Consider the following 25,122-nt stretch of genomic DNA (forward strand, 5'->3'; position numbering starts at 1 on the left):
TAAATAATAAACTTCATAAAATGTGTCCGAACAAGTTAATTAATGATTTCTTGGTCATTCAATCTTACAGTGAATCATGGCAAAGAACAAGAGAGGGAGGAGCTCTCTGAAATAACCCCCATCAACTCCAAGAAAGAGATTCAGAGGAGTTCAGAGAACCGCGTGAAAGCCGGCAGAACAGTCTCAAGCCCCAGATAATGGGTTAGTTCAAACCAAGAACAGCTCTGCTAGTGAAGCCATGCAAAGAAAAAGGGTATATGAACAAACAAGGCATGGAGGGTGGAGGGTAATTAGGAGAGTGTCGAGGAGGTGGAACAGTACGTACTTACTATGGCAACAGGTACTCTTTTGTATTTCCATCTCCTGATTGTAATCGCAGCCACAAAGAAGAAAAAGCACAAGTAGAAACAAATGTCTATGCAGATCAAACCACAGGCACCGTGTTAAATTAAAAAGGAAATTAAAAAGTGAAATAGATAAGAACAAAAAACACCAGAGGAAAAATTTAAAAAGAATGGTGGGAACCATTCTTAGTAACCCCCAAAAAGATGAGAATGGAAGTGAAGGGGTAAAGGAGATACTGTACATAGAGACATATGTTATATAACAACATTTCATTCTTATTAGATTACACCTGCGATCAAAGCTACTCATCCCTTCCTCCCTTACACTGACTACAACTAATGACTACAATAAGAAATGATTGGAATAATGCCAAATTAAAGTAACTAAGATTACAACTTCCTGGTATTTTTAGGGTCAGGTCTGGTATCATCATGGATGATACTGTTCATATAGGTGTAATCCAATAGTAATAAAGACCAAGAGGGAGGAAAAATAAAAATAAGAGAAACAAAAATAGACTGAGATGTCTGTACTGGGGTCCATAACTCAATGCTAAAAATACGTTTTTATTCAAATATAGAATGTTTCCTGATATTACATCTGGATACTGTGTATTGAAGCCTATTCCCCATCTTTCACAGTAGAAATTAGGTGATCAAAACCTCTTGGCCTCTTATTACGGAAAACACAACACAGCACCTGTAGTAGTAGTAGTAGTATTAAAGACCACAACATGAACAGACCCCAAGACAGACAGGCAGGTGGACGGGCAGGAGCCTCCGCATTCCCTCTGTAGACCCTAGAAAAGCCCCCAAAACTCAGCCAGAGGACTGAAGAAACCCATGCTGAGCCAGGCGAGCCGGGTATGTCAAGTACTTCAGGCGCAACCTACCTTCGTCTGCTCTGACCGGGGTGCTGGGTGGTGTGGAGGTGGGTTTCTGGCCTTTGGGCTCCTCCTCAGGCTCTACTAGCTCCACTGTGTCTGAATGAAAAATCAGCAGAAATTAAATGATTAGAAAGGGTTTAACATAAGGAATATACATCAAGAAATCACTGATGCAATAATTGTTGGCTAGAATTTGGATTGATTTGTTTCAAAGAATCTGAATAGATCAACACCAACAACATCGCCAAACAAACAAGGAGGTAAACACAAAGAATCAAACTGGGGAAGAAGCCTAAATAAGGAGAACACTGCAAAAGCTTTCAAACAAATCCCACAAAAATCCACCTTAGAATATCCCAAACGAACCTAAACTATTATTAGTTTTATTGGAAACCAGTCAGAGGTACAATCGGGAGAGTGGACACCAACAGAGATATATCCAGGACAGGTTAGAAGGGAAAGAAGGAGGACACCATTATTCATGTCCACACATGGGATGTTCTGATTGGATGACTGAGCTTAAACACAGCTCCCTCAAACGTTAGCACAGCACTCCACTGCAAAAAGCACTTTCAGACTTGAGGAGCGAGAACCCTAAAAGCAAGAGGGTGGTTTTAGAGATGAGCTTGTTCTCACTCCTCACATCCTCTCTGCTCAGCTCCTCGCCCATTAAAACTGCAGAGAGATCATGTGATCTGCCACAACTCTGATGCCTTTGCACAAGACATCAGAGAGAAGGGATGAGGGGGGGAAAATAATCAAGCAAAAGGCTTTGAAGATTGTGGGTAGGGAGGTAAAACAATGGCAGTGGACTCCGAACCCCCAGAGAAAGGAGAGGACACAGCAGGCAGGGGTTCCCCACAATTCCCAAGGCAGCGGTATGGAGTGAGACGGGCCAAGGCTGAGCGGGGTGGGGAGGGAAGCGGAAGGCCGGATTTTAGGCAGGACTCCGCTTCATCTGGTGTACCTGGAGCCTGGTCTGCCTTTGCCACCTCCGTCACTAACGGCTCCTTGCTGAGGGCTCGCAGCACGGCGCAGTGGAACTCCTTGTGAGGGGAATCTGGAGCTGAAAGAATCTCCTGCACGGTAGAAAAAACCTCATCTACAATCGCCTCTGCAGCTTCAACGAGGCTCTGAAGTGGTTCAGGCCCGCCGCTCGAGGGGCCGACGGAAGGAGAGCCCTGCTCAGACGCCGGTGTGGCTGGTGTGGCAGCTGGAGCTGGGGCTCTCTCTAAGCTGGGAGAGTCAGCTGTAGACTGTAGAGGTGTGGAGACCGAGGCCTGACCCCTCAGTAGCGTTTCAGGCTCAGGACAGGGTACGCTGGAGGCTGATCCCTCCCTACCATCATCTCGTTCCTGCACTGTGGATTCATGTGTGTGTGAGTGCGTGTAGAGAGTCCATTAGGTTTTAGCATAATCCTGCCGGAAGGTCTTATTTTTCCTAGTTTTATAGAGGTGTATGTTTAAAACAGCTACACATTACTTAACTAAAACACAATTTTTATGTTATACAATATGAGCTCAAGTGATCTCGGCTCAATATTAACCTGCATCTCTGCCAACTGTGTAGACTTATCTAAGTGCAATTATCAAGTGTAATTTTCTGTCTCACAGGAGGTCAAGGAGGGGTGATTACAGAAGGAGAGAGCTGTGAATCACACAACATAGTTCCCTGTCCTATATGCAAAGCAATTTTACCCTGAGAAGGACTCAAACATTTCAAGTGATTAAACTGTCATTTGCAATGATTTAAATGCTGCCTACGCTCATCGTTATGTAGACGTATCATTATCAAATCTGAGTGGAAAATAATCACATCCAATGGCCAAGAGAAACTAAGCTTTATCTGGCAATTTGATCAAAGCAGGATTGTGGTAAAAAAGACAAAAATGAAATAGAATGCTGTTACAAAGAATTAAACAGTGTGTGTAAACTATGTTTTTTCTTTTCACATCATAATGAGGTTAACATCATCTTCTCTTCTCCGCTCCTTTACCTTCAGGCCCTTTCTGTTTCTGCTCCACCTCCTTGCGGTATTCCTCCAGCTCCTGGTCAGTGAGTTTGGTGAAGGGGTTGGGACCTTGCTTGCTGACGATGACCTTGGGCTGGTACTCCTTCTCGATAATGGCCTTGGATGCGGTCACTAGCTCCCCCTTCAGGACACACAGAAGGAAAGCAGAAAGAGACGAGACGTCTCAGTAAAAAAAAGGTAAAAAGGTTACACATTGAAGGATTTAATATATTGAAAAATAGCAGCGGTGTCAGAAAATGCAGAAAATGTTGTACTGTTTTAAAACTTGAAAACTCTCAGCTCAAAGGCATTCTACACACAATTATTATGCAGCATCAGCAGAAGTTCAGTCATAGATGAATTATTATATATATTAAGCACAAGTTGTAGCTAACAGGCCATTTCAGAATCCAGGAAGCAATCGTTTCAAGAGCTAAAAGCAACTTTTCCTGTCTTTTTTAAAATTCCATACAATATTGCTACATTCAGCCAAGCACTGACAGATGTGAGAAAGCCAACAGTATATCACCAGGTGCACAGGATGTAGTCAAGCTGAACGAAGAAAAAGCAGACTAACATAAACAGCAATAGTTCTCTCACTAGTTAAACTTCATTTTTGACGACACTTGCAGCAAACACCCTCATCACTGATCTAATCACCAGCCCTTCTTTACTGCCCACTTCAACTTGAAACAATAATGAAAATCCCTCCTACAGACAAACTCATGATATCAATCTTTCACCTTTAGGATCAATTAAAAACATAAATTTAACTGTGAAATGTCACAAGGAGACCCTGCGTGCTCCAGCTGAGTTTGGGCTGTTTTGGGGATTGATCACTACAATAGCCTGCAGCTGCATGGAAGAGATGTTGTATTGTTCCAAGCAAGTACTATTCTGCTATCAATCATCTGATCCACTTCATCAATACATATATGTCATTCCATACCAACTCACCGCGGGCCTCCCAGTTCATGTCATGGATTTTCTTGACAAGATTCATGTTGAAACTTCAATTAAATTCATTAGATCTTGTTAAATCTTATAGCTGTGCTCTGAATACTTAGTTATGAATTTTCAGTCAGTTGCGGAGTGTTTACAGTAATCAAATCGATATCAGGAAGTCATTCTTTACCTGAATAAAGACTTTCATTTTTTGGTTAATTTGATAGTAGATTTTCCCAAAGAAGGATTATTTTAATTTCCTTGAAACATCTGTTAAACAGTTGATGTCCATTATCATATATCTAAAAAAATTCAAAGATGTTAATGAAATTAGTTTTTCACTAATGGTAATTTTACATTCAGTGGTTTAACTTCATTGGTAGATAATTTCACTGTGTTGACTTCAAGGTTTGATACCTATTGAGCCTGTTTTTCAACTGGTTCTGGAATTTTGCAAGTTTACATGGAATGACCCATATATGATTATTGTTGCTGCACAACTTCCCATGAAGTCTGATTCCATGATGAACATGATCTGCCTGTCTGAACCTTAGTTGGTAAACCTCTGGTTTTTGGCAATTTTATTTCACTTCAACCTGGCGCATAGCTGGTAACTAGCTTTTGACAGTCAACTCCGTTGCATCAATAGGGACATTTTCTTCTGTGGCACTGAACACAACACATAACGCGAATTATTATGTTGCAACCTCAGCTTATCTGGACACTTTATAGCTGACTACATAAATTGATCTATCCTAAACAGCATTACATTTTCTGTGGCTGTGACACCATCCTGGTTGCACACTGGGAGAGACTCTTTTCCTACAACAAACCCAGTAGACTACATCACACACAAATTACTTTATCTACAGCTGTAATACCAGTCTCAGACATTACCACTGTATGACCACAACACCTTAAAGAAGGGGAAAAAAGTCTGAACATGCCCCAAACAGAGAAAAAACTGCCCCATTCTAGCATTATTTACTTATCAGGCCCAGACGTAATGCCTATCTGCAGGCTTAGAGGATGATGTGAAGTAAGGGTGAATATATTTGTGACTGGAGCTGTAAGTACCTTTCTAATTGATTTAGCAGGACTATAGGACCCCTCGGACACATCAAGGCCATCAATAGTGTCTGTACAGTCAGACAGAGGGGCGTCCTGCAATAGTAAACCCAGTGAGGGGGGGAAGGGCACAACCCAGCTCTTAAAACACCAGCACATTCAAATCAGCATGAATGTGTTCAATCATTCAGGAGAAAACCACCTCTCACGCACACAAAGGTGGAAAGAATACTACGATCTGTCACACAGGTGCGAATGCTATTATCTATGGAATCCTCAAGTGGACGTGAGGCTGCTTTTGTTAAAAACTTCTTTAAAAAAATATTGCCTCTGGATCAACAGATAATTATGGTAACCTGACCAAAACCATTTCAATAAGACTATATAAACTTAGATTTTTAAGCTATTGCCTTTCAGAAAGGAGGTTTGAAGTGGGGAAAGTCCCCTTAATACAGGTAAACTACAGATTTCATCTGTAGTCTTGCCCTTCTTTCTTTTTAAAATAAGTAGTTTAAGTAGTAAAAATCTGTGTGAGATCCTGGTAAAAGCAGGGTTAAATGTGATTTTGTATCTCTGATTAGTTACTTTCCACCTCTGCATGCGCACGCATGCGCGCACACACACAGACACACAAACATTGGAAACGCATGCAAAGAGAGATGGTTCCAGAAAGAGATGCTGTGAAACGCTTAGCAGTGATGCAACATATGGCCAGGATCATGCTTTGTAGAGACAAACTGTCCACACAGGTGGGTGCTATACAGTACGAGCTGAGTCTTGACAATAATCCTCTGGGATTATTACACCATGCTGGGTCAAGTTATAGGCACTCCTAAACTTGGTTAACTCAGCTCTGTTCTGCTCCTCATCATGTTCGGGTTGAACGTCCAGGAATTAGTAAGACTGAGCCAAGCAAAAGGAGGGAAAACCATGCAAACTGCAGCGCCAATTTTCCTTTTTTGCTTTGAGCGCATGCACAAGATGTCAAGTATATGAGACTAGAATATATTGGGGATTTTGTTAAACCTTGCAAGAGACCAAAATGACCAGCCTGCAAGTGCTGAGACATTTCAAATCCTCAACTCTGAACGACCAATAAGAGAAGGCCAAATAAATAAAAACCACAAAGAAATGAATAAAAAAAGAACAATGTATGAATATGGACACGACCGGAGCTGGCAGGTTTGGAGAGCAGAGTGAGGTTACCTCTCCCAAACACTACTCACCTGCCAGATTGACAATCTCTGTGGTTAAAGAATAATGTAACAGTTACAAAGTCACTCCACTGCTCTGGGACACAACATGGAGGACAAGTTTAACTCGCTGTTACCATTAGTAGTGAGGTAACTACTTCTGTCAGATGTCAGATCAGATTATAATTAAAAGGTGTTGTCCAGGACAACTTGAGGAACAATATTAACACTTTGCAGCATTTTGGCTTAAGGGGATGACTCCAGACCTGGACAGAATATATTATGATTTTATACATTTTTGAAAGTTTTTAAACTGAATAAAAGACCAAACTCTCAAGTGTTTCATCAGCATGAGACACATATTCATCTCCAGGTCAGGATAGCTGAGGCAGCGAGGTTTTTATGTGCCAAGTTCACAGACTGACCTGGTTAAAGGAACGTTCCACGGTACTGGCACACAGAACCTGAGATTGTGGCCCTGCTGTCTTTATGTCCTGTAGGTTCTGCTCCCGGATCTACAAACAACAACATTTCAAGTCATAAAAGAACAATGAACAGCAGATCAGTCTTTGTAGGCAGGAAAAGGAGAAAATACGATACCTTATTCCTCATTTCCAGGACATCTTTCGGGTTGGTGTTCATTGGGATGAACTGATTGGCTACAGCAGCCTGGCGGAGTCCCTCTTCCTTTGTCCACTGTAAACACCACATGAAGTGTTAAAAAAACAACTAACGCCAGATATGGTGAATGACAAAATAACCCAAGCACAAAAATAGATTTAGACAAATGCAGGCTTCACAATACAAGAGTCATGCTGAACTGAAAAGGACAAAGTCAGATGGCTGTAAAAAGGTTTGAATGTAGAAAGTGAACCAATGATGATGAGGCACAACTAAGAAAATATGTGCAAGATTAATTTTTATACTTTATATAAATTTGGTTGAGGGCTGTTCTTTATCATTACCTACATTATTTCTCTGATGCTTACTCATCGACCCATGATATTAGATTTTCCCGGTAATGTTGGATGCTATCACCTAACTAAGTCCAGTGTGTTTAGTTTGGAGGAGTTCCCCTTAAAGAAATGGTTTAAAGTGCAACACCATACTGTGATGCATTTCATTTGATTATTTTCTTCTTTATTTAGAACTTCCATGCATCCTGCTTCACATGAAACACTGAAAATCAACAAAACACAGAATGGAAGCTCTATGAAAGCTTTAATGCCTCCTACCCAGTGTTTACAGTTTCGCTCTCCTCCTCCATGTTTTCTTATCTCCCTTCTGCTGCGGCTGGCAAACCAGTTTAGAGGTGCATTACCACCACCAAATGTCACTATATCAATATTATGTCATTATCATGATATGAGACAATACATCATCTTAGATTTTGGATACTGTTATATTGTGTAAAGGCAGAAGTGATGTCTTTAACTGGTAAAGTGGTGCTTTAACACTGCTTTATGCCCCGAATACATTGCAGAGACTACAAGGCATAGCTCTCACTCTAGACATGGTTTTTCTAAAGCTCTACTGAGGGGCACATTTTTACCGTTGCAAGGTATATACTTTCATATAGACCAACATAGGCTAAAACCCTAGAAGCTCCCATACAAACCTGCATGAGGTTGGTGGAAGTTAACCAGAAACAGACGTTTAAAATGTGTGATTTCTAATGCCATCTGGCATTTTTAGGATAATTTTTGTGCTAAGGAGCTGCAAAATGTTTCATGAGCATATCGGAAGAGGAGTTCATGATTTTTTAAGCTGCTTAGAAGTAAAGCTTGTATGACTGTTTTGGGAGCTCACAGAGAGGAAACACTGTGTTTTATAATCCTTCACGTGGTTTACATCCTTTTTGGCTTAATACTTCAGAGGTGATCGGTGTTGGTGATGCTCAGTCAGAAACGGATGAAAAGACCTCATCCATGACGACAACTAAATGCTAACAGTGTAGCTGTACTACTGAAATCCATTTGTCATCATCATTGATGTACTAGAAGAATACAAAAGAGACAGAAGGAGCACACTGGATATCAACTGAAAACATCACAGAATGAGAAAAAAGGTGACGGGGTAAAGGAGGGAGGGAGAAGTGAGGGGTGGGGTGGTGGCAGGAGGTGAGGGGGTTTGAGGGATGGCTGGGTGGGTGACTGAGATGATGAGTCTGGCTTACGAAGCGAGAGTGGCAGTGAGGGGTGAGCTGGCATCACCAAAGTCATTTCCCAGGCTGATACACGACAACAAGGACGACAGAGATAAGAGAGAAACACAACCGAAGACACTCGCCCGACGTTGGGACAAAAAGAGTCACAACGCAACAAACTACGACAAGAGTGTATCTTTCCTGCAGAGGATGAAACTTTTATTGTCTTGTTAGCTGCCATTTTCCTATTTTAAAAAAGTAGCCCATTTACTTTTCACTGTGTTTTTTTATAAACCTGGTAATGCTCAGCATGATTGGAGGAAAAAAATACCCATTTCTTGCACCAAACTGAATGAGCAGCGGGTGAATATACAAATCAAATCTTCAGCTTTTCATGCAAAATATTCTATTTGACTGTTTTAAACTAGGCATGTAATCCGCAGTGGAAAGCGTAAGCTCATGACTTCATTCCTGCGTTTACTTTAAGCTTGGCTGGTTAGCTGCCAATCTAGGAGGGCTAGCTCGATGAGGAAGGGTTTTTTTCTGGATGGAAGTAGCTGGGTTGGGTTGGTTGAGTATGAGATGAACATGTAAACACGATATACTCACTGAGAAAGAGTCTCACAACACAACATTTCCTACTTTCCCAACAGGAGATAATTGATTTTAAAAGTCAGATCAAATTCCATTCCTCTTTTTTTCTGTTTTTTGTTTCCAAACAAATCCACTCATGCAGGCTCTGAGGTGTTCAAAACCACTTTAAGAATAAAGTGAAACGAAACTAGAGAACATAAAATAATAGAGGAAACAGAAACATAGAAGTTGCGTTTTTAGAAAAGTAATAATTAGAAAAGCAGGCAGCATAACTTTTTTGCCAAGGAAATGCGCTTTGCTGTATAAAAATAGTTAATTTTATAATATATCTGGCATTATTCTGGACTCAGAGACATGCCACCTCCCTCATTTATGCAGGCAATCTTATAAATAGGCTTTAAGAGCAGCCCTTAAAGCAAACTCAGCCTTAGATTTTCATTGCTATAGCCTCAAAGCTAGCTTACTTTATCTTAATTACTTATCATTTTTGAGCAACTAAGCTAACTTCAAGATGCAAAAACAAAACTAAGAGCCTGTACAACTGGGCGGTGAGCAATAGGTGTGGTCACCGTGTCTCGTCACATTCTCCTGCCCACTCGAGGACTCATGCCACACCCCTGCTGCTCGCTCCTCTGGGAAAAACATCAACAATGCATTTCACTACTACTCATGCAGTGGGGCATGCTGGGGGCAGCTGGCCCGGCATCGTGAAGCGTTAGGAGACCAGAAGGGGAAAAACAGCAGAAGAGGGTCAAGGAATAATCACAGCTGTGCTACAAGGTAATTAACAGAGCAGAGGTAGCTGCATTTGAAAGGTGGGTTAATAGGACATCTGAAATTACAGTGTAACAGTGCAGTACAAAAAAGCCTCAAAAATAGTTAGAAGCAAGACTCAGGTTTTAAGGCTTGAAGTTACATGAAAAAGATGATCTGGCCCTTTGTGCTATACTTTTACTCCTAACTGACCCCAGAGCCTCAGGATGCCGACCACCTACCCGTTTCCACCAACAAGGTAGCTGTAAAATCTATACTATGAACAATAAGGTAGGCACAGACCAAGCAGTTGGTTATACAGCTTGGCACGCAGACACCAGACGAGAGAGACTGCAGCAAGGGTTTGACGTGATCGTGTGTTATGTTCGTCCACACCTTAGGCTTCGACTTGGGGCTGCTGCCGTCGGGCCCGTCCTCACAGGGCTCGTCGGGCCGGCCGCTGGCATTGACCCAGCGGGTCTTGTCGCGCTGGCCGCGCTGGAAGCTGTGTTTCAGCGGGGAGCGAGCACCTGAGTCACTGTCCTCGCCGTATGAATAACCACCATGGGCGGAGGAAGCGCTCTCCACATCACTGTACTTTTTAGCTTTGTCTCGCAATGACGGGCAGCGGTAAGGGTAGCCCGTCCTGTAGCCCTGGGACACAGGAAGACAAGCAACAGGGGTTAGTGAATTAAAGTCAGAGTACAAGTATGATGTGACCGTGTTTTGAAAGAGGACACATCAAATACAAGGACTTTTCAGGCCCAATTCCCTCAATTTCAAGGACCCAAGACAGCATAATTTACCCTAATAACCTTTGGATGTGTTGAATGAATTCAGCAGTTTGAAATTATTCGTGTTGTTAGATCCATTGCGTACACTCCCCCTCCCCTGCAAAACTTCAACTTCATCATCTTTCCTTACAACTCACCAAGTTGTCAAGCATTCTCATGAGAGCCTCAAACTCCTGCTCCCCGACTTGCCACTTGGGGTGTGTAGAAGACCCGTCACCGGCTGGCTCCGGGACCCGTGGGCGTGCCTTGTATTTCCCCGGGTCCAGCATCACCAGATTATCTGGCCCTCCAGCGCTGGCCAGTGTTCGCACCTGAAAGAAATCGGGTTGTGGTGTGGGGGGAACATAGAGACAGACAAACAAACCAAAGACAGGATCCAGAATAGAGAAGGAAAATAAAATGTGGACATGAGGACATACACGAAAACAAAGACATCAACATGAAGGAGGATATAAATGTAGAGAGACAAGGGACAAAGACAATTGTTATGAAAAATGCAGACAGAACACATGGTGCCAAATATAACAACCCAAATGAAAATACACGGTTCTGTAGATCATAGCACAACAATAGCAAGCTGATCATCCTTAAGATTATTTGACATGACATTAATGTCCTCTGTACAAGGCTCCGTGTGTGTCCTACCTGGATCTCACAGGCAGTGACCAGATTGTGGATGTAATAGAAAGCTTCCTCCACTGTTTCGCCAACAGTCACCAAGCCATGATTTCTCAGGATAAGAACCTGCGACAGGGGAAAAGAAAAAACTTTACCACATAAAAAAGGCGCAATTCTCCCCTGTGCTTTTGACATGAATTTAGCGGGATATATTATGAAACTCAGCTGTTACCTTGCTGTTAGGCCCGAGGTTCCTCTGTATGAGAGTACATTCTTCCTCGTCCACCAGAATGCCGTGGTAGTCATGATAGGCCACCTCACCCAGAGACAGTGCCTCAGGTGAGATGGGCAACAGGCCGCATTTCATTGCTGACACCTGCAACCATACAAACAACATATGACATAAGAATATAAATGGGTCATTGTCTGTGTTTAGTACGATTACTAAGCATACAGTGTCCCTTACCGCAGCACCTGCAGCTGTGTGTATATGTACAATACACTTGACGTCGGGCCGTGAAGCATAGATGGCAGAGTGGAGGGTGAAGCCGGCCTGGTTGACCCCGAGATTAGTGCTGCCCCGGTCCACCATCTCCCCCTGAAGGTTTATCTTCACCTGGAGAGCAGGACATATATCAAGAAGTAAGTTCAATGACTTTTTTTTAGCACATTTTAATGGATAAGAAGTGAACTTATTGTTTTATTCAGTGAAAACAAAAGAAAAGACATGCAGGTCTTCTCACCAGACTGGAGGCAGTGACTTCACTGTACAGCAGCCCAAAAGGGACAATCAGGAAGCGTTCATCGTCTGAGTTCACCCTGACCTAGAAAACAAGAGAACAGTCACATTAGATTATAGTGTATGCACTATATATACACACACACTGTACAAAGATTATAGTTAGCTCCAACTAAATTGAAGCAATTCATAAACAGACAATAGTTGTCTTCGCTGAACATCCCAAGTTTGGCACTGTGATCTTCATTTAAGACAAAATTTAGACAACTGCGACCTCGGCAAAAACCTTGCTTGCTCTGAGTGATGTAAGGAGGAATAATGTTGCCATGGAGTCACCTGAAGGCTACAACTTGTAGCATTACCAGTTCTTGCTTGCGGTGCACCCACAGATTTAAAGACAACTATCACTTTATTAGTTTGGTACTGAAGGAAATTTAAGAAAGTGATAATTCGCAGTCAAGTTCTGGAGTTATACAGCGCGCCTTTCTACTCTGATTTGTAACCAAATTCATTGTTGATTATTCTGAGTGGAAGTCATAATAAATCTGAAATTATGTGTGACACAAATTGTGGCCATCGGGCACAGCTCTTCAATGGGCTGTGTGTCACAGCAAATGCTACTGTTCTGGGAAATGACAATGTTGGCGAGCGGACCAAATCAGCGGGTCGGACTAAAATTAATAACTTCCTGTTGTTTTGAAACCTGCAAGCTCCAGTCCCTCTCAGCTCATGCAGTACGTCACTCCAGCTCCGCTATCAAGGGTTATACTAAAAGACTAATTGTGAATCATATCCTCACTGAACTGCTGGATGACAAAATTCAGTCAACAAGGCCTCTGTATATCAACAATGAAGCCAATCTTACTGTGAGGTGGTTGTAGATGAGCTCCGACCAGCCAAACAGGTCAGCAAGTCGATAAAAGGCAGCCAGCTTGCAGCGAAGCAGCTTCTCGCCTTTGTCATAGGAAATGGAGTCTGAGCCACGCAGATCATTTACGGGAGTCACCATACCCAAACCTGACAGGAAGAGAGAGGGTCAGACAGGCAGACTGGGTTTACTTAAATGAAAGAAGCTGAGAAATAATAGTGAGAAGAACGAGACACTAAAAGGGCAGAAATGGAAACATCCAGTGCTCTGTATGGAGTAAAATAAGACCCATCCACTCCAACAAGACTCTTTGTCCAGAAATTAACTTTGACGTGCGGTGCATTACTCATTATGAGCACAGACATCGTAAAGTTGAGGTCAAAAAGTCACACACAAACACACACACACTCTTTCTCCTCTCTGCTTACTCATGTTGAGCGCCGCCATGCCTCCTTGTGGTGCCGCAGGATACATGGAGGGCATGCTGGTGGTCATGAAGTCTGCGATCTGCTGCAGAGCCAACAGGCTCGTGGGCGTCTTGCCCTTCTTCAGCTGATCCTGGATCATTGTTTCCAGCTCATCGCAGAATGCCTGCCGGTCATCAACGCAGACAGAAACACAAAAAATCAGAAAATTATAAGGGCCAAAAAAGAAAAACATTTGAAGACAGAATGACTGAAAAACAAAGCAGAATGGGGCACAAACAGGCAAAAGACTCAAAAAAAAGATTGACAGGTATATTATTGGAAATTTAATACACTGACACCATGTTTAAACACCTTGTTTGCAACTCTGTTAAAAATACTGACATGGTGTTCATCCTAAATCAAGTTTCAAACATTTGGGAGATGATTTCTAGATCTAAATCTGAACAGAAGAGACCCTCCACCTCACTAGGCTTAAGTTACTTTAAGTTCCATGAACATTAAGTATGCAGCCAAACATACACTCAGCTGCTGTACATCTAGCTAAAACTAGATATAACAGTTGAAGAATAATTGCAATAACTTATATTATTGCAGTGTTATGTTTATAGGCCCTTTAAAAGTTTAGAATATTCCAACGTTGGATTTGTTATGTGAAAAAAATAACTGTACATTATATAAAACCACAAAACCAAAACAGTAATTAAAACTGTGAAATACAGTTAGGGTCTGCACCCAAGTTTAACCATAGTATTGGTAATACAGGTGTCATATTGGCTGAATTGTTGGTGACATTCTCAGCAAACGTAACACAACAGGCAATATCAAGGTCAGCCAAAAAAGTTCAGGTTCATGTACATATATTGATAAGCCAATAATGTTATTATCACGACAGGCTTGGACACAGTAACCCGCTTGATGTCTCTCAGCAGTGATCTGAACTCAAAAACATCATATAAACACCATTCTGGGCCTTTTTTTCCCCCAGGACCTGAATACATCAGTGCTTTTCATACATACATACATACAATAGGCCTTTAAAACAGTGCTGCTCTCTGGCATTCAGCTGCTCACAGACACACTGTTGATCAGGAATAAGCTGGATCCATCATGTGATGTTGGAAAGGCTGCTGCCCTTTCACTATAAGAGCCTATTCACAATTTAAAATGCTGGTTATGGCAGCGTTCATCAACTGTGACCCCAGTATTCTGTCAGTTAATGTATGAACTGAATCTGAATGTGAATGATTTAATGCGTCTGTTCCACTGACCGGGCTCTGCAGTATCATAGAGACCCTCTTCCTCTGCTCCATCATGTTAAAGTCCTGCCGCAGGTCGGGCGCCATGTTTCTCTCCCTCTGGTACTCCGGACTGCTTTCATCCACCCGGTCAAAGTACCGCTCCTTGTGGGGGGCTGTGGTGGGAGGTGGAGCCGTCACCACCCCGGCACCTGAATCGCCGTTCATCCTTGGCTGGCGTCCTGTAGAAATGGATAACAGACATTGCTTGGTCAGACACCTGTTTCCTAATTTGTCGCTAGATCTGCATGTGGTATCAAAGTTAAAGTCTATGGCACAGAATTTGTCACAATCACACTTTTCAACCATCTGTGCAAAATTAAAAATGATTAAGTCTAAGACAATAAGATGCTGACAGAGAGAAACAGAGGTGTATGAAATAAGGAACTGAGCTTTGCAAGTCATTAGACCAGAAAGCCAATCACACAGGCCAAACTGTCTTCTACTTCCTGTTAAAATCATGTGACCACTCTTGGGCTTTCAAATGGGCCCAAATGGGCTTTCATTGATTTCCACAATGTGTTTCCTGGAAACACAACACCACTCTGCTGTCAAGGCTGGGCAAAGGAAAGTAAAGCAAAAACTGGAAAAAGAGCCAAAAGGTTTCTGAAATTCAGCCTGAAAAATAGTAGAACTAAAAGACTTAATCATCACGCAGGAATTTCTAATATATGTTATGGTTATTGTAACATTAGGGATCAAAAGTCAACATTTAGCTCAAATCTTTATCATTTATCTCCTTCAACTGACAACAACAGGGAGGATTTAGAGACATGAAGAGGAGAGTGACAGATTTCCTATAGATCCATGTCCATCCAGCTGGCTGGGTGTATATGAGGATAAATGGGCTCTGCCTGTCTGTCACAGTACAGACAGCTCGAGCCCTGACTCTGAAGGACACGGACACATTTTTGAGCAGAGGGAAATGTGTGTGTGCAAGCATGTACGGGTAATAGAAGGGGTGCTCTGGCAGAAAGTGATGCAGCCCATTAGTCCACATCAATACAAATGTTCAGCCAAAACTGCCATGACAACTGCAGACCAAACCCAAAGCATCCAGTATCACACTGAGCGCTGACAGAGGCTCTTTCTGTTTCTGTCTGCTTTGATCGCTTTTCTGAGTTTTTCCACGAAATCAAACCCAAACATTTGCACAAAAATCACAGGTCACCTGCTCCAATCAAGGCTTTTTGTGTGTTTTAATGCTGTCTGTCTGAATCTAGCCAAACAATATTTTGTCCATTAAATTGAAAGTAAATGTTCAAAACATGAAAAGGCAGAAAGGACTCTAACGTTGAGAAGAAAATAACAGTTTACATTTTTTAGGCTGACTGGGCAAACAGCAACAGATGGACATGTAGTAACACAACCTCATCAACATGTTCACGTTCTCACCCATTAGCACTCAGTGGTCATAATTTCAGTATTTCACGAGTGCTCAAAACTCAAGGGTCGGACCGGACCCATCTTTGAACTCTGCCTTGATTTTATAAAACAAGACATATTAACAGCATCCCGTCTAGATTTTGCAAAACGTATTAAAAGGGTTATCCTGGACTAAATTCTCAACAACATAATTTATTGAGATAAATGTTAAAATAAAATACTGTATGAAGTCTTACGCCTTCCTCGTGTGAAGAAACTCCAAACACGGTCCACAGATGAGGTAGTGGTAGCTGGGGTTAAGACCCATGGCTTTGCAGCAACATCTGCCCCCGATGTCTGAAAACCAATTCCTCTCACATTTTTCTCTTTTGTATCTCCTCTCTGCCGTTTTATATTAATCATAAACACAGCCTTCATTTGCAGATACCAAATAAAGAATATGGGAAAGAAAACGTCTCTGCAAACGTTCAACAAGGAAAACTCTGTTGCTCTGTCTGACTGGTGTGATTAGGACATCAGTTATTAACAGAAGAATAAGGACATCAGCAATTAGCCCTGCTGCCAAATACTCTCATTAGGGAGAAAGCGTGTGTCTCTGGCCTGTTATTAATGCAAATGCATCTCAATGCACTGCAGAAAAAAAAGCAGACTGGTTTGCGGCTAGCAAAGCAACAACGGTGGGATGCACATGGAAACCTGCCTTATAAACACATCAAAATAACTTGCGAACAAATACATGGGTTTATTCTGATCGAGACAAACAGGGCTGGTATGTCTAACATTTTAAAGAAAGGTACATGACAACGCTGAAGTCTCTGCATCCCCTCCAAGACTGGCCTGTGTCAGCCCGGTTAACAGGAAGATGGTCTTAATGTTTCTAGACTGCCGGTCTGACCTCATTCCCTCTGGTCTGCTGTGTTTGCTGCCTGTTGTTCATGTTGATGTTTACTGCGAGTGGCAATGAGGAACATCTAACATGTCGGCTGCTGACAACGGGACAACTGAAAAAAATGACCAGAGCTAAGAGGATTAAACATTGATGATATTCTTCAGGGTGACCTTTTTGGTTCAGAGAGGAGAATATACTTGTTTGGAAATCCACTGGAGAGGCAAAAAACCAAGTCAGCACTTTGACTAATGTATCCACTCTTGTTTAAGCTATTGACGTTTCACATAAAATCTAATTTATTCCAATGCAGTTGCAGTAGCCTAAAATAAAAAATTCTGCCGTGATTAGTATTATAATCAATCAACTGAAATGTTAAAATTTGGTCACTATTATTTTAAATAAACTATATGACCTGTGGTTTATGCACACCAGAGCACAGAGAAATAGTTCCAAAATAACCTGAATTAAGAACTTGATATTAATGCTAAACTCGCTCACAACGACCCTCATCTCTATGCACTGAAGCACTGCAGGGATTGTGTAACAGGATCCTTTGTGTGTGTCAAGGCTGCCGTCAGTTCAGACAGAGTCCAACACTGCAGTGCACGCTACCAAAAAAAAATCTGCCAACATCTGCAAATACAGGTCGAATGGACCATGAGTATTTGTTAAATCTGCAGGAAGGAGAAAAATAAAAGAGGAGCAGCAGGAGTGAGGAGGACGATATCGGAAGATATGCAGAGAGTGGTGGTGCAGCATTTTCTGCTCTCTGTCAGTATAATCACCTCAGTATTAGAGTAAACAAAGCAAGGAGAGGTTAAAAGGGAATACATTATGCTGTATAGTCCATTAAGAAATGTTAGCAATGGAGTCAAATTAGGCCACCAACATTTCAAGGAGCATTTGCTTGAGTAAACTCATTTCCTGCTGCACTTTGTCTTGCCACAAATGTTAACTGCATCACTCCAGCTGTGCAAAATCCAGCACAAACGCCTGAAGAGCATGTTTTTAAAAATACGCTCAAACAAATGTCAACATCTCAAAGTTGTTTATTTCTTGTGGATAATGTAGCAACAAAACTGGCCATAGATGCAGGAACTGTCTTCCATCTGTGCTGAATGTTGTCATCACACAACCACAGGCGCCCCCGCCTCACCAGAGCCCCTACATCTCCTCTTTCCTCAGATGTGTAGGTGCAGGGGGCTCGGCTAGCCTCCGCTCCTGTTGAGAGTGCAATCGCTATGGAAACCAAATACATTACCATGGAAACACGGGACAGCCTTTAAAGATTACTGTTACGCAAGAACAGCTGTAGGACAACATCGCGCTGCATGCCAGTCTGTGTCACAAGGCGCACACATTCAAACTAATGTGTTACACGTGTTACATTTGACTCCAAGCTCAACAAGTTCAGAGGTTTGTGTGCACTCCTAGAAATTAAAATAAACCGAATTTAAAAAAAGCACATTTGTTTTAACCGGAAAATGTTCATCTCTTCAACCTGAACCTTCTTTAGTCGAGACACAATCAGACTGAGCATTAAAGACATGCAGTAATGGTAAAAATCGAACATCTTGTGATGACCTGTGTCCCCAAGGGCAGGTTCACCCTGGTTTCCATAACCGCACCCATTCAATAATGTGCATCGGAAAGTACCCTGCCCTTATTGAGTGGAACCAGGGGTGTGTCTAAAGCTGCAACTCGTGCACCACCCTGCAGATGTTGGGGACTTTATAGCAGCACTGAGTGACAGTATCTGGTCATGCTTCTATAGACTGTAGCATGGCCTGATGACCTCTAAGAGTTCAGCAGGTCTGGAAAAAACAGACACAACACTGACGGTTAGGCGTACAGGAAAACCAGTCAGACAAACATACTTTGGGCCAGCCCAGGCTGGAGGCAAGTGTCAAGACTATCTCTTATGTTCTGTTTAACATCGTATGCACACCAAAAGCTGCTACTTCTGCCTCCATTTTATTGTGGATGTTGAAAACCTCTTGACTGTACGCATCCAAGGGGGTTCTTGTATCTAAGCAACAGGAACATGTTGTGATGATGAATCAAGCATCACATTCATACAGTTGGGTATATGCCACCTGCTTTTGAAGGAGATCTGAAAGATGCTGTGATTTGTCAGTGCAACAATCAAGGTTTTTTTACTTTGATAGTGCAGAAGTTAGCAAAGGAAACAGCAGCCTATGGATAAAAGCACTGGACCCCTTCTATACATGCTCACTGTTCTTAACTTGGTGGTCACAGACAGCTTTTTAAATGTCTTTATTTAGACCAAAAAGTGCATTTCCAAGAAACTACTGGCTTCGAATAAATCGCTTTCACTGAGCTGAATTTGTGGATCTTTTTTTATCCTATCTATTAGTACTAAATGATCATTTGTATTTTCATTGTCTTTGTCATATGAACATGTGTTATAAACACATTGCAAAAGATGATCAAATTTGACCTGGATCAGATGGAGCCCTGGATACATGGTCCAAGCATTTACATTCTTTGGAAAATCCAATGAAACCTCAGCTAGCTGTCAGCTACCCTCAGATTTAATGGTTTAAATTTGGCGATGACTATGAGGCAAGCTAGCACAATGCCTGAGGAAGGAGAGAAGAGCTAATGTGGGCACTTTTAATATTTGTTTCTTTACCATAGGCCAAACTACCGTCAAACTATACTGGCTATCTGAAATAAAAGGTAATGATGCAATAATCATACAAATCCAAAGCAACCCGAATTCATTTCCATATCCACTGACCCGATAAGATCAGCATAACAATCTGTGTACAAGGAGACAACAACTACAAGAGGATTACTAAATGAAATGGATCGAGCACAAACTACGAAAAAACAGTGTCAACATCAGACAAGCTTTGACATGGGAAATGGAAAAAGAGGCAGGCCAAAGAACACCTGGCAACAGCATCAACAAGCAGATTTCAAGAGACGCATCTGGTATCAGATAAAAGGAAAAGCTAATGAACAAGAACTCTAGATGTCCCTTGTCTGCAGCCTATACTCCAGGAGGGTTGTTAGGCATAAATTAGTATTTTGCAGTATGTATCATCAATCTGCTCTGACAGCAAACAGCCCCTCTTGGTCATGTGCTTGGACAACATACATCTGCACACTCGAAGGGGAAATGAACAGGATGCCGTTGCGTTAAACATAAGATTGAATTTCCTTGGGATGAATAATGCAAACTGATGTTTTGAACTTGACACCACTCAATGCAGATGTTTCCACTCTCCATGGAGGCTGAAAAAACATGGCAAAGCTATATGAAAAGGAGCACCCTGCTGCCCACTCTCCCACGGTGGCTGTGTTGTTCTGAACGTTAAATCACTGGGCGTACATTGTACATGTTTCAATTTTTAGCATAACGCTCTTTTGAGAGGCGGAAGCTTGCACTAAAGACTTATTTTCAGCATGACTAAGCTCTCTGAGAAAGGAAAGCACTCTGAAAAGGATCCATTAAGTTTGTTCCAAAAATATGCCAATCATACAATCGGCAGTGAAAAGATCGTTATGGTGTTTTTTAAAAATGGCCTCAAACTCTCTCTATGTAACTGTTGTGTGTCTACTTGTGTGTGTGTGTGTGTATATGTGTATGTATATAGCTGGTGATTCAAGCAGTTTTCAGACACTTGAGAGAAGCACTCAGATGTGGCTCTTTATATCTCTGAGCTGGATGCCAGTCATTACTGGAGACAAAGAATCCACTAGCAACTGCTCTTTAGTGTGTGTGTGTGTGTGTGTGTGTGTGTGTGTGTGTGACAGACCCCTAACTACTATGACTGGTAGGAATGCATTAGGTGACATTTTAGCACTGCCGAGTGTACCAGACAGTGATTGACACACAGAAGTCGTGCTATTCTTCACAACATGAGCTAACAGCGCACAAACTTAAATATAGTGTTGAAGAAAATGAGCAGGCAGCAGCAAATATGCAATTACTGACCTCACTGTTCAAACTACAACAATTAAGGAAGAAAAAAGGCAAAGCAATCAGCTCTGGTTATCATCTCACACAGCATGCAAAAATATGTTGGTTTTTTTATATCTTCAGATCCATTTTAACAATAATTAATCATAATATGACACTATATCGTCTTAAATGTTGGATAACATTATCTTTGATTAACCAATATGTCTCGTTTATGGCCTAAACTCATTATTAATGATTAAGGAGACCGAAAACATGCATCTAAAACTGATGTACATTTAGATAACATTACATTTATATTAGATTTCAAAATATATGGATAAATATCATCTGGAACAATATGGAATAAGAATGTCTGGATATTGTTTGGAGTGAGGATTATTAAAAAGGTAAGGAAATCATTGTTTGAATGACTAAATATCAGAAAATATATTATATCTATACATTTCATTTGAGACAAGACAAATAGCTCTGCAGACACCGCCTACAACATGCATTTTTGAAATGTTCTGTATGTTAACCTCACCATCTGTGAGACAACCAGCATGGGAAAGGTATTATCTGTTACTGACTACCAAGGCCAGACCAGACGCTGTGTTGTGCTAGCATGTGAGTACAGTGGCTGGGGGTTTATCTGGCCGTTGCATGTCATATGGGACCGAGTGGTGGAAGATTGCTCTCTGGAACAACACACCCCTCCCTGGACAGTTTCCCTATAGTCTCACACTCAGGCCTCTACTATCATGTGTGCATCTGTGTAGCATTCTGCCGGATAAATATTTGACCCGAAAACAGCCACATAGATTGACAAACTCTTTAGTGACCTCTGTGGTGTCAATGAAAGTTCAAGAATGGTGGTTTTCACATCTCTATCTTAAACAAAGCCCTGCTAAGTGACCACATATGGGGAGGAAGGAAGGACAGAGTGAAATAGAGAGAACGAACCAGAAATGAAGAACACATTTTCAGCTGCACTGCAGTCAAGGGTGTGGGCGTGGGGAGTGGGAGTAAAACAAACACTTTATATCTAGAGTGAGTGTGTATTTAGGTGTGTAGTAGTGTTCTGTGTGTGTGTGTGTGGAGGGTGGCAACATGGAGCCAGACTGACAGAGCTAAGCTCCCTCCCTCCATTGGGAATTTCACTCATTCTAACAGAATTACCAAATCCAGGGAGTTACCGTCCCTTAACACACACACACTCACAGACAATTTATCTTGGCAGTTTGGCTCTGCTAATCCTCATACTGTACGAGGGGGAAGGGACTTCACAGTGGACTTCGTAATGAACTCAGACACAGCAACGACTTAGTGGTCATGTTTTGGGCCTAAAAAACAAACTATCAGATTATTATCACATCTCAATCCTCTGCCAAGGAGGTTGTGTTTTCACCAGTGTCCATTTGTTGGTTAGATGGATAAGGAGTATTTAGGTGGCTGGTATCTATGAGTGAATACAATTTGATGCGGATAAAAGGGACTGTTGGGCCTTGGCGGAGGTACGTACTCTACTGAGTGCCATTCTATTTATGTCTTAAATGACTTTGCTAACCTTTCGGCCTATAAAAGTGAGAAAATACTTCTCATGGCCCAACTTGACTTTGCGAATGCTTATTTAGCCAAGAACATGAAGACAATCAATTTACAACCATATAAACTTTAGATAAGCAGCAAATTATCACATCTGACAAGTTTGAAGTCACATCTGTGTGGTAAATTACTTGCTGAATGACAATGAATTACAATATAATAATATCATCATGATTAGATCAGCAACTAAATGGCTGATTTCATTGCCAATTAGTCTATCAATTATTTTCTTTATCAAGCAAGCAGTTGTTTGGTCTATAAATATCAGAAAATGGTAGAAAATAGCGGAAAATGTTGATCAGTGTTTCCAAAAGCCCCAGATGACATCCCCAAATGTCAAATTTTGTAGGAGTCAAGAAAGCAGAAAATATTCACATTTAGGAAGCTAAAATCAGAGGATTTTCAATTTTTTTTCTTAAAAAGAAAAAACTCATCCCAAGCAATCGCTTATCAGAATAGTTGGTGATTGATTTAATAGTTGATCGATTAATTGTTGCTGCTCTAATCATGAAGCTTCTGTTTGGCATTTTTTGCATTTTTCCACTTCTAACATACAGTGTGTTTTATACTGAGTCGGCTCAAGTTTTACATCCATCTTTTGTTATAGTTTTTGGTTTCTATTATCCCTTTTGTTCATTGCATCTTACCTATAAGACGAGCTGCAATGAGTAGTCGAATAGCCGATCAAAGAAAATTCAACATCAACTATTTTGCTAACTAATCAATCGTTTTAGTCATCTTGCAAGCAAAAATGGCAAACATTTGCTGGTTCTTGCTTCTTACATGTGAGGATCAGATGCTTTTCTCTGTGATATATGAAAGTGAATAAAGGCATTTTGGATTTTGGACTATTGGTTGCATGAATGAAAGAACTGGACAGCCCTTTGGGTTCTGGGAAATTCTGAGATTCTGTAAAAAAAAAAAAAATTAAATACAAAAAAAAAACCCATTTGGATTAATGAAGACCTTTTTCTGGTGCAGTGTGGTATAAGGTTTCCTCCTGCACTGAGAAAAGGACAGGGTGAGAAGTAATGTGCTTTTGACAGAGAGACGTGAATTAGCACAGTTATTATCATGCAGGACATTGTGCCAGCTGATCAACAGGAAACTGCTCCATCAGTGGATGTAGCTCAATATCCTCTGCTTCACAACACGCCCCAGACTAGAAACACACCTACACAACAAGAAACGTCGACCCGAGCAGCATAAAGAGTCCATATGAAAAGAGCAACAGCAATCCTGTGAGATGCAAAATAACACAAGCACAGGCCTGCTCGGAGTGTATGCTAACCACACTGGAGGTAAAACCCACCCGGGGAAAGTGTGTGTGGCCGTGGGCTGTTATTGTTCAATACAGGCCACCGTTAAAGAGGACACGACTTAACTAATTCTCAATGAACCGTACAAAAATACTCGGTTTACAGTGTAAAACGTACACCGCCACCTCTCTGCAGACTCCAGCGTCCAACATATTAGCAGAACAGTGAGAGCTCGCCGCCACACTGAAACACAACGAGACTACAAACATTAACGGAAAACACACATGGGTCAACGGACAAATGCTCGCGCTGAAATGCAAAACGTATCGATTATTTCCGTACTTACCCTCTCTTTGATGAAGTGATGAGATATAAACAGTGCTCGGTGAAAGCGGGACGGCGGCTTTCACTATTTTTATCCCCGACCCTGATGATTTCAGAGTGGGTTTATCTCTCTGCGCTTGTCGTCCCTCCGTCGCTCCGCCCCTCCGCCATCATCTCACTTGGGTGCGGCAAAGTTGTTGATCCGTGGATCGCTATTGGCTGGTGAGAGGCACGTGACGGCACCGTGGGAATCTGATTGGTGGACGCGCTCTTTGCCCGCCCCGCAGGAAGGGGGCGTTCGGTCGAGACGTTCAGTTATGACTTTACTGCTAAAGCCATGGAGCTGATAGGAGTAGATCCTGGTAGTGGTGGAGGAAGTACTCAGATACTTTACTCAAGTAAAAGTACTAATACACTCTGTAAAAATACTCTGTTAAAAGTCCTACATTGATTTTTTTGTATTGTTTATTCTATTACATAAACACCTACGTAAAATAAATAGAGTACATTTTAGGAAAGAGGTAAAGTTACAGAGACAAACATACTTATTAGGTCATATTTATCACATATGCCAACACATTCCCTTAGTGCATGTCCTCACACATACAAATTAATAAACACATATATCTACACATGAAACACATGTATCACAAAAAATAACATGCAATGTTTAATTGTGTTTTCTTTGTGGCTTTAAATATGCAGGCTTTACCCATCATAAGGATGAGGTTATTTACATGTTTTCCTTCTGCTTCCCTTGAATCACCAAATACTACAGTTAGAGGAATATTAAGCTTCCACTTTTTAACTTCAATCCAGAATAATGCTACTTCTTAATTTATATCAAGCTGCTTGAGGCTGAGGGGATTGTGCAATTGTTTCTTGTTGTTGTTGTTTTTTTGTTTTTTTTTGATTTACCAAGGGGTTTAGTGCTATACTGTTAAATGCAATCTACTGTTGTGACTGACAAAGCTGGAACGGTTGAGTCTAGGAAACTTTTCCCTATGGGGTATCTCATTGTATTGTATCGTATAAAGTAAATA

At 41.5% G+C, this 25,122-nt stretch overlaps 1 protein-coding gene across 15 annotated transcripts in view; it reads right to left on the minus strand.

Moving 5' to 3' along the window:
* The window catches only part of add1 (adducin 1 (alpha)), a 29,053-nt gene extending 4,791 nt beyond the window's left edge, over positions 1–24,262 (minus strand). For 2 of the 15 annotated variants that reach the window (XM_030436703.1, XM_030436705.1), the window contains exons 1-17: positions 24,102–24,258; positions 14,656–14,864; positions 13,388–13,550; positions 12,957–13,108; positions 12,096–12,176; positions 11,819–11,968; positions 11,585–11,728; positions 11,380–11,478; positions 10,872–11,045; positions 10,244–10,594; positions 7,048–7,143; positions 6,873–6,962; positions 6,481–6,498; positions 5,264–5,350; positions 3,227–3,383; positions 1,238–1,327; positions 330–363 (exon numbers count right to left, since the gene is read on the minus strand). In XM_030436703.1, the coding sequence (XP_030292563.1) occupies positions 330–363; positions 1,238–1,327; positions 3,227–3,383; positions 5,264–5,350; positions 6,481–6,498; positions 6,873–6,962; positions 7,048–7,143; positions 10,244–10,594; positions 10,872–11,045; positions 11,380–11,478; positions 11,585–11,728; positions 11,819–11,968; positions 12,096–12,176; positions 12,957–13,108; positions 13,388–13,550; positions 14,656–14,850 (2,081 nt within the window). In that variant the 5' untranslated portion in view covers positions 14,851–14,864; positions 24,102–24,258. Of the gene's footprint in view, positions 1–325; positions 364–1,237; positions 1,328–1,349; positions 2,592–3,226; positions 3,384–5,263; positions 5,351–6,480; positions 6,499–6,872; positions 6,963–7,047; positions 7,144–10,243; positions 10,595–10,871; positions 11,046–11,379; positions 11,479–11,584; positions 11,729–11,818; positions 11,969–12,095; positions 12,177–12,956; positions 13,109–13,387; positions 13,551–14,655; positions 14,865–24,101 lie in introns of those variants that run through there. The other 13 variants (XM_030436702.1, XM_030436701.1, XM_030436704.1 and 10 more) reach the window with 12 other exon arrangements.
* Between the last annotated feature and the right edge of the window lie 860 nt (positions 24,263–25,122).

Source organism: Sparus aurata, chromosome 12, assembly GCF_900880675.1.
Source record: "Sparus aurata chromosome 12, fSpaAur1.1, whole genome shotgun sequence".
Taxonomy (NCBI): Eukaryota; Metazoa; Chordata; class Actinopteri; order Spariformes; family Sparidae; genus Sparus; species Sparus aurata.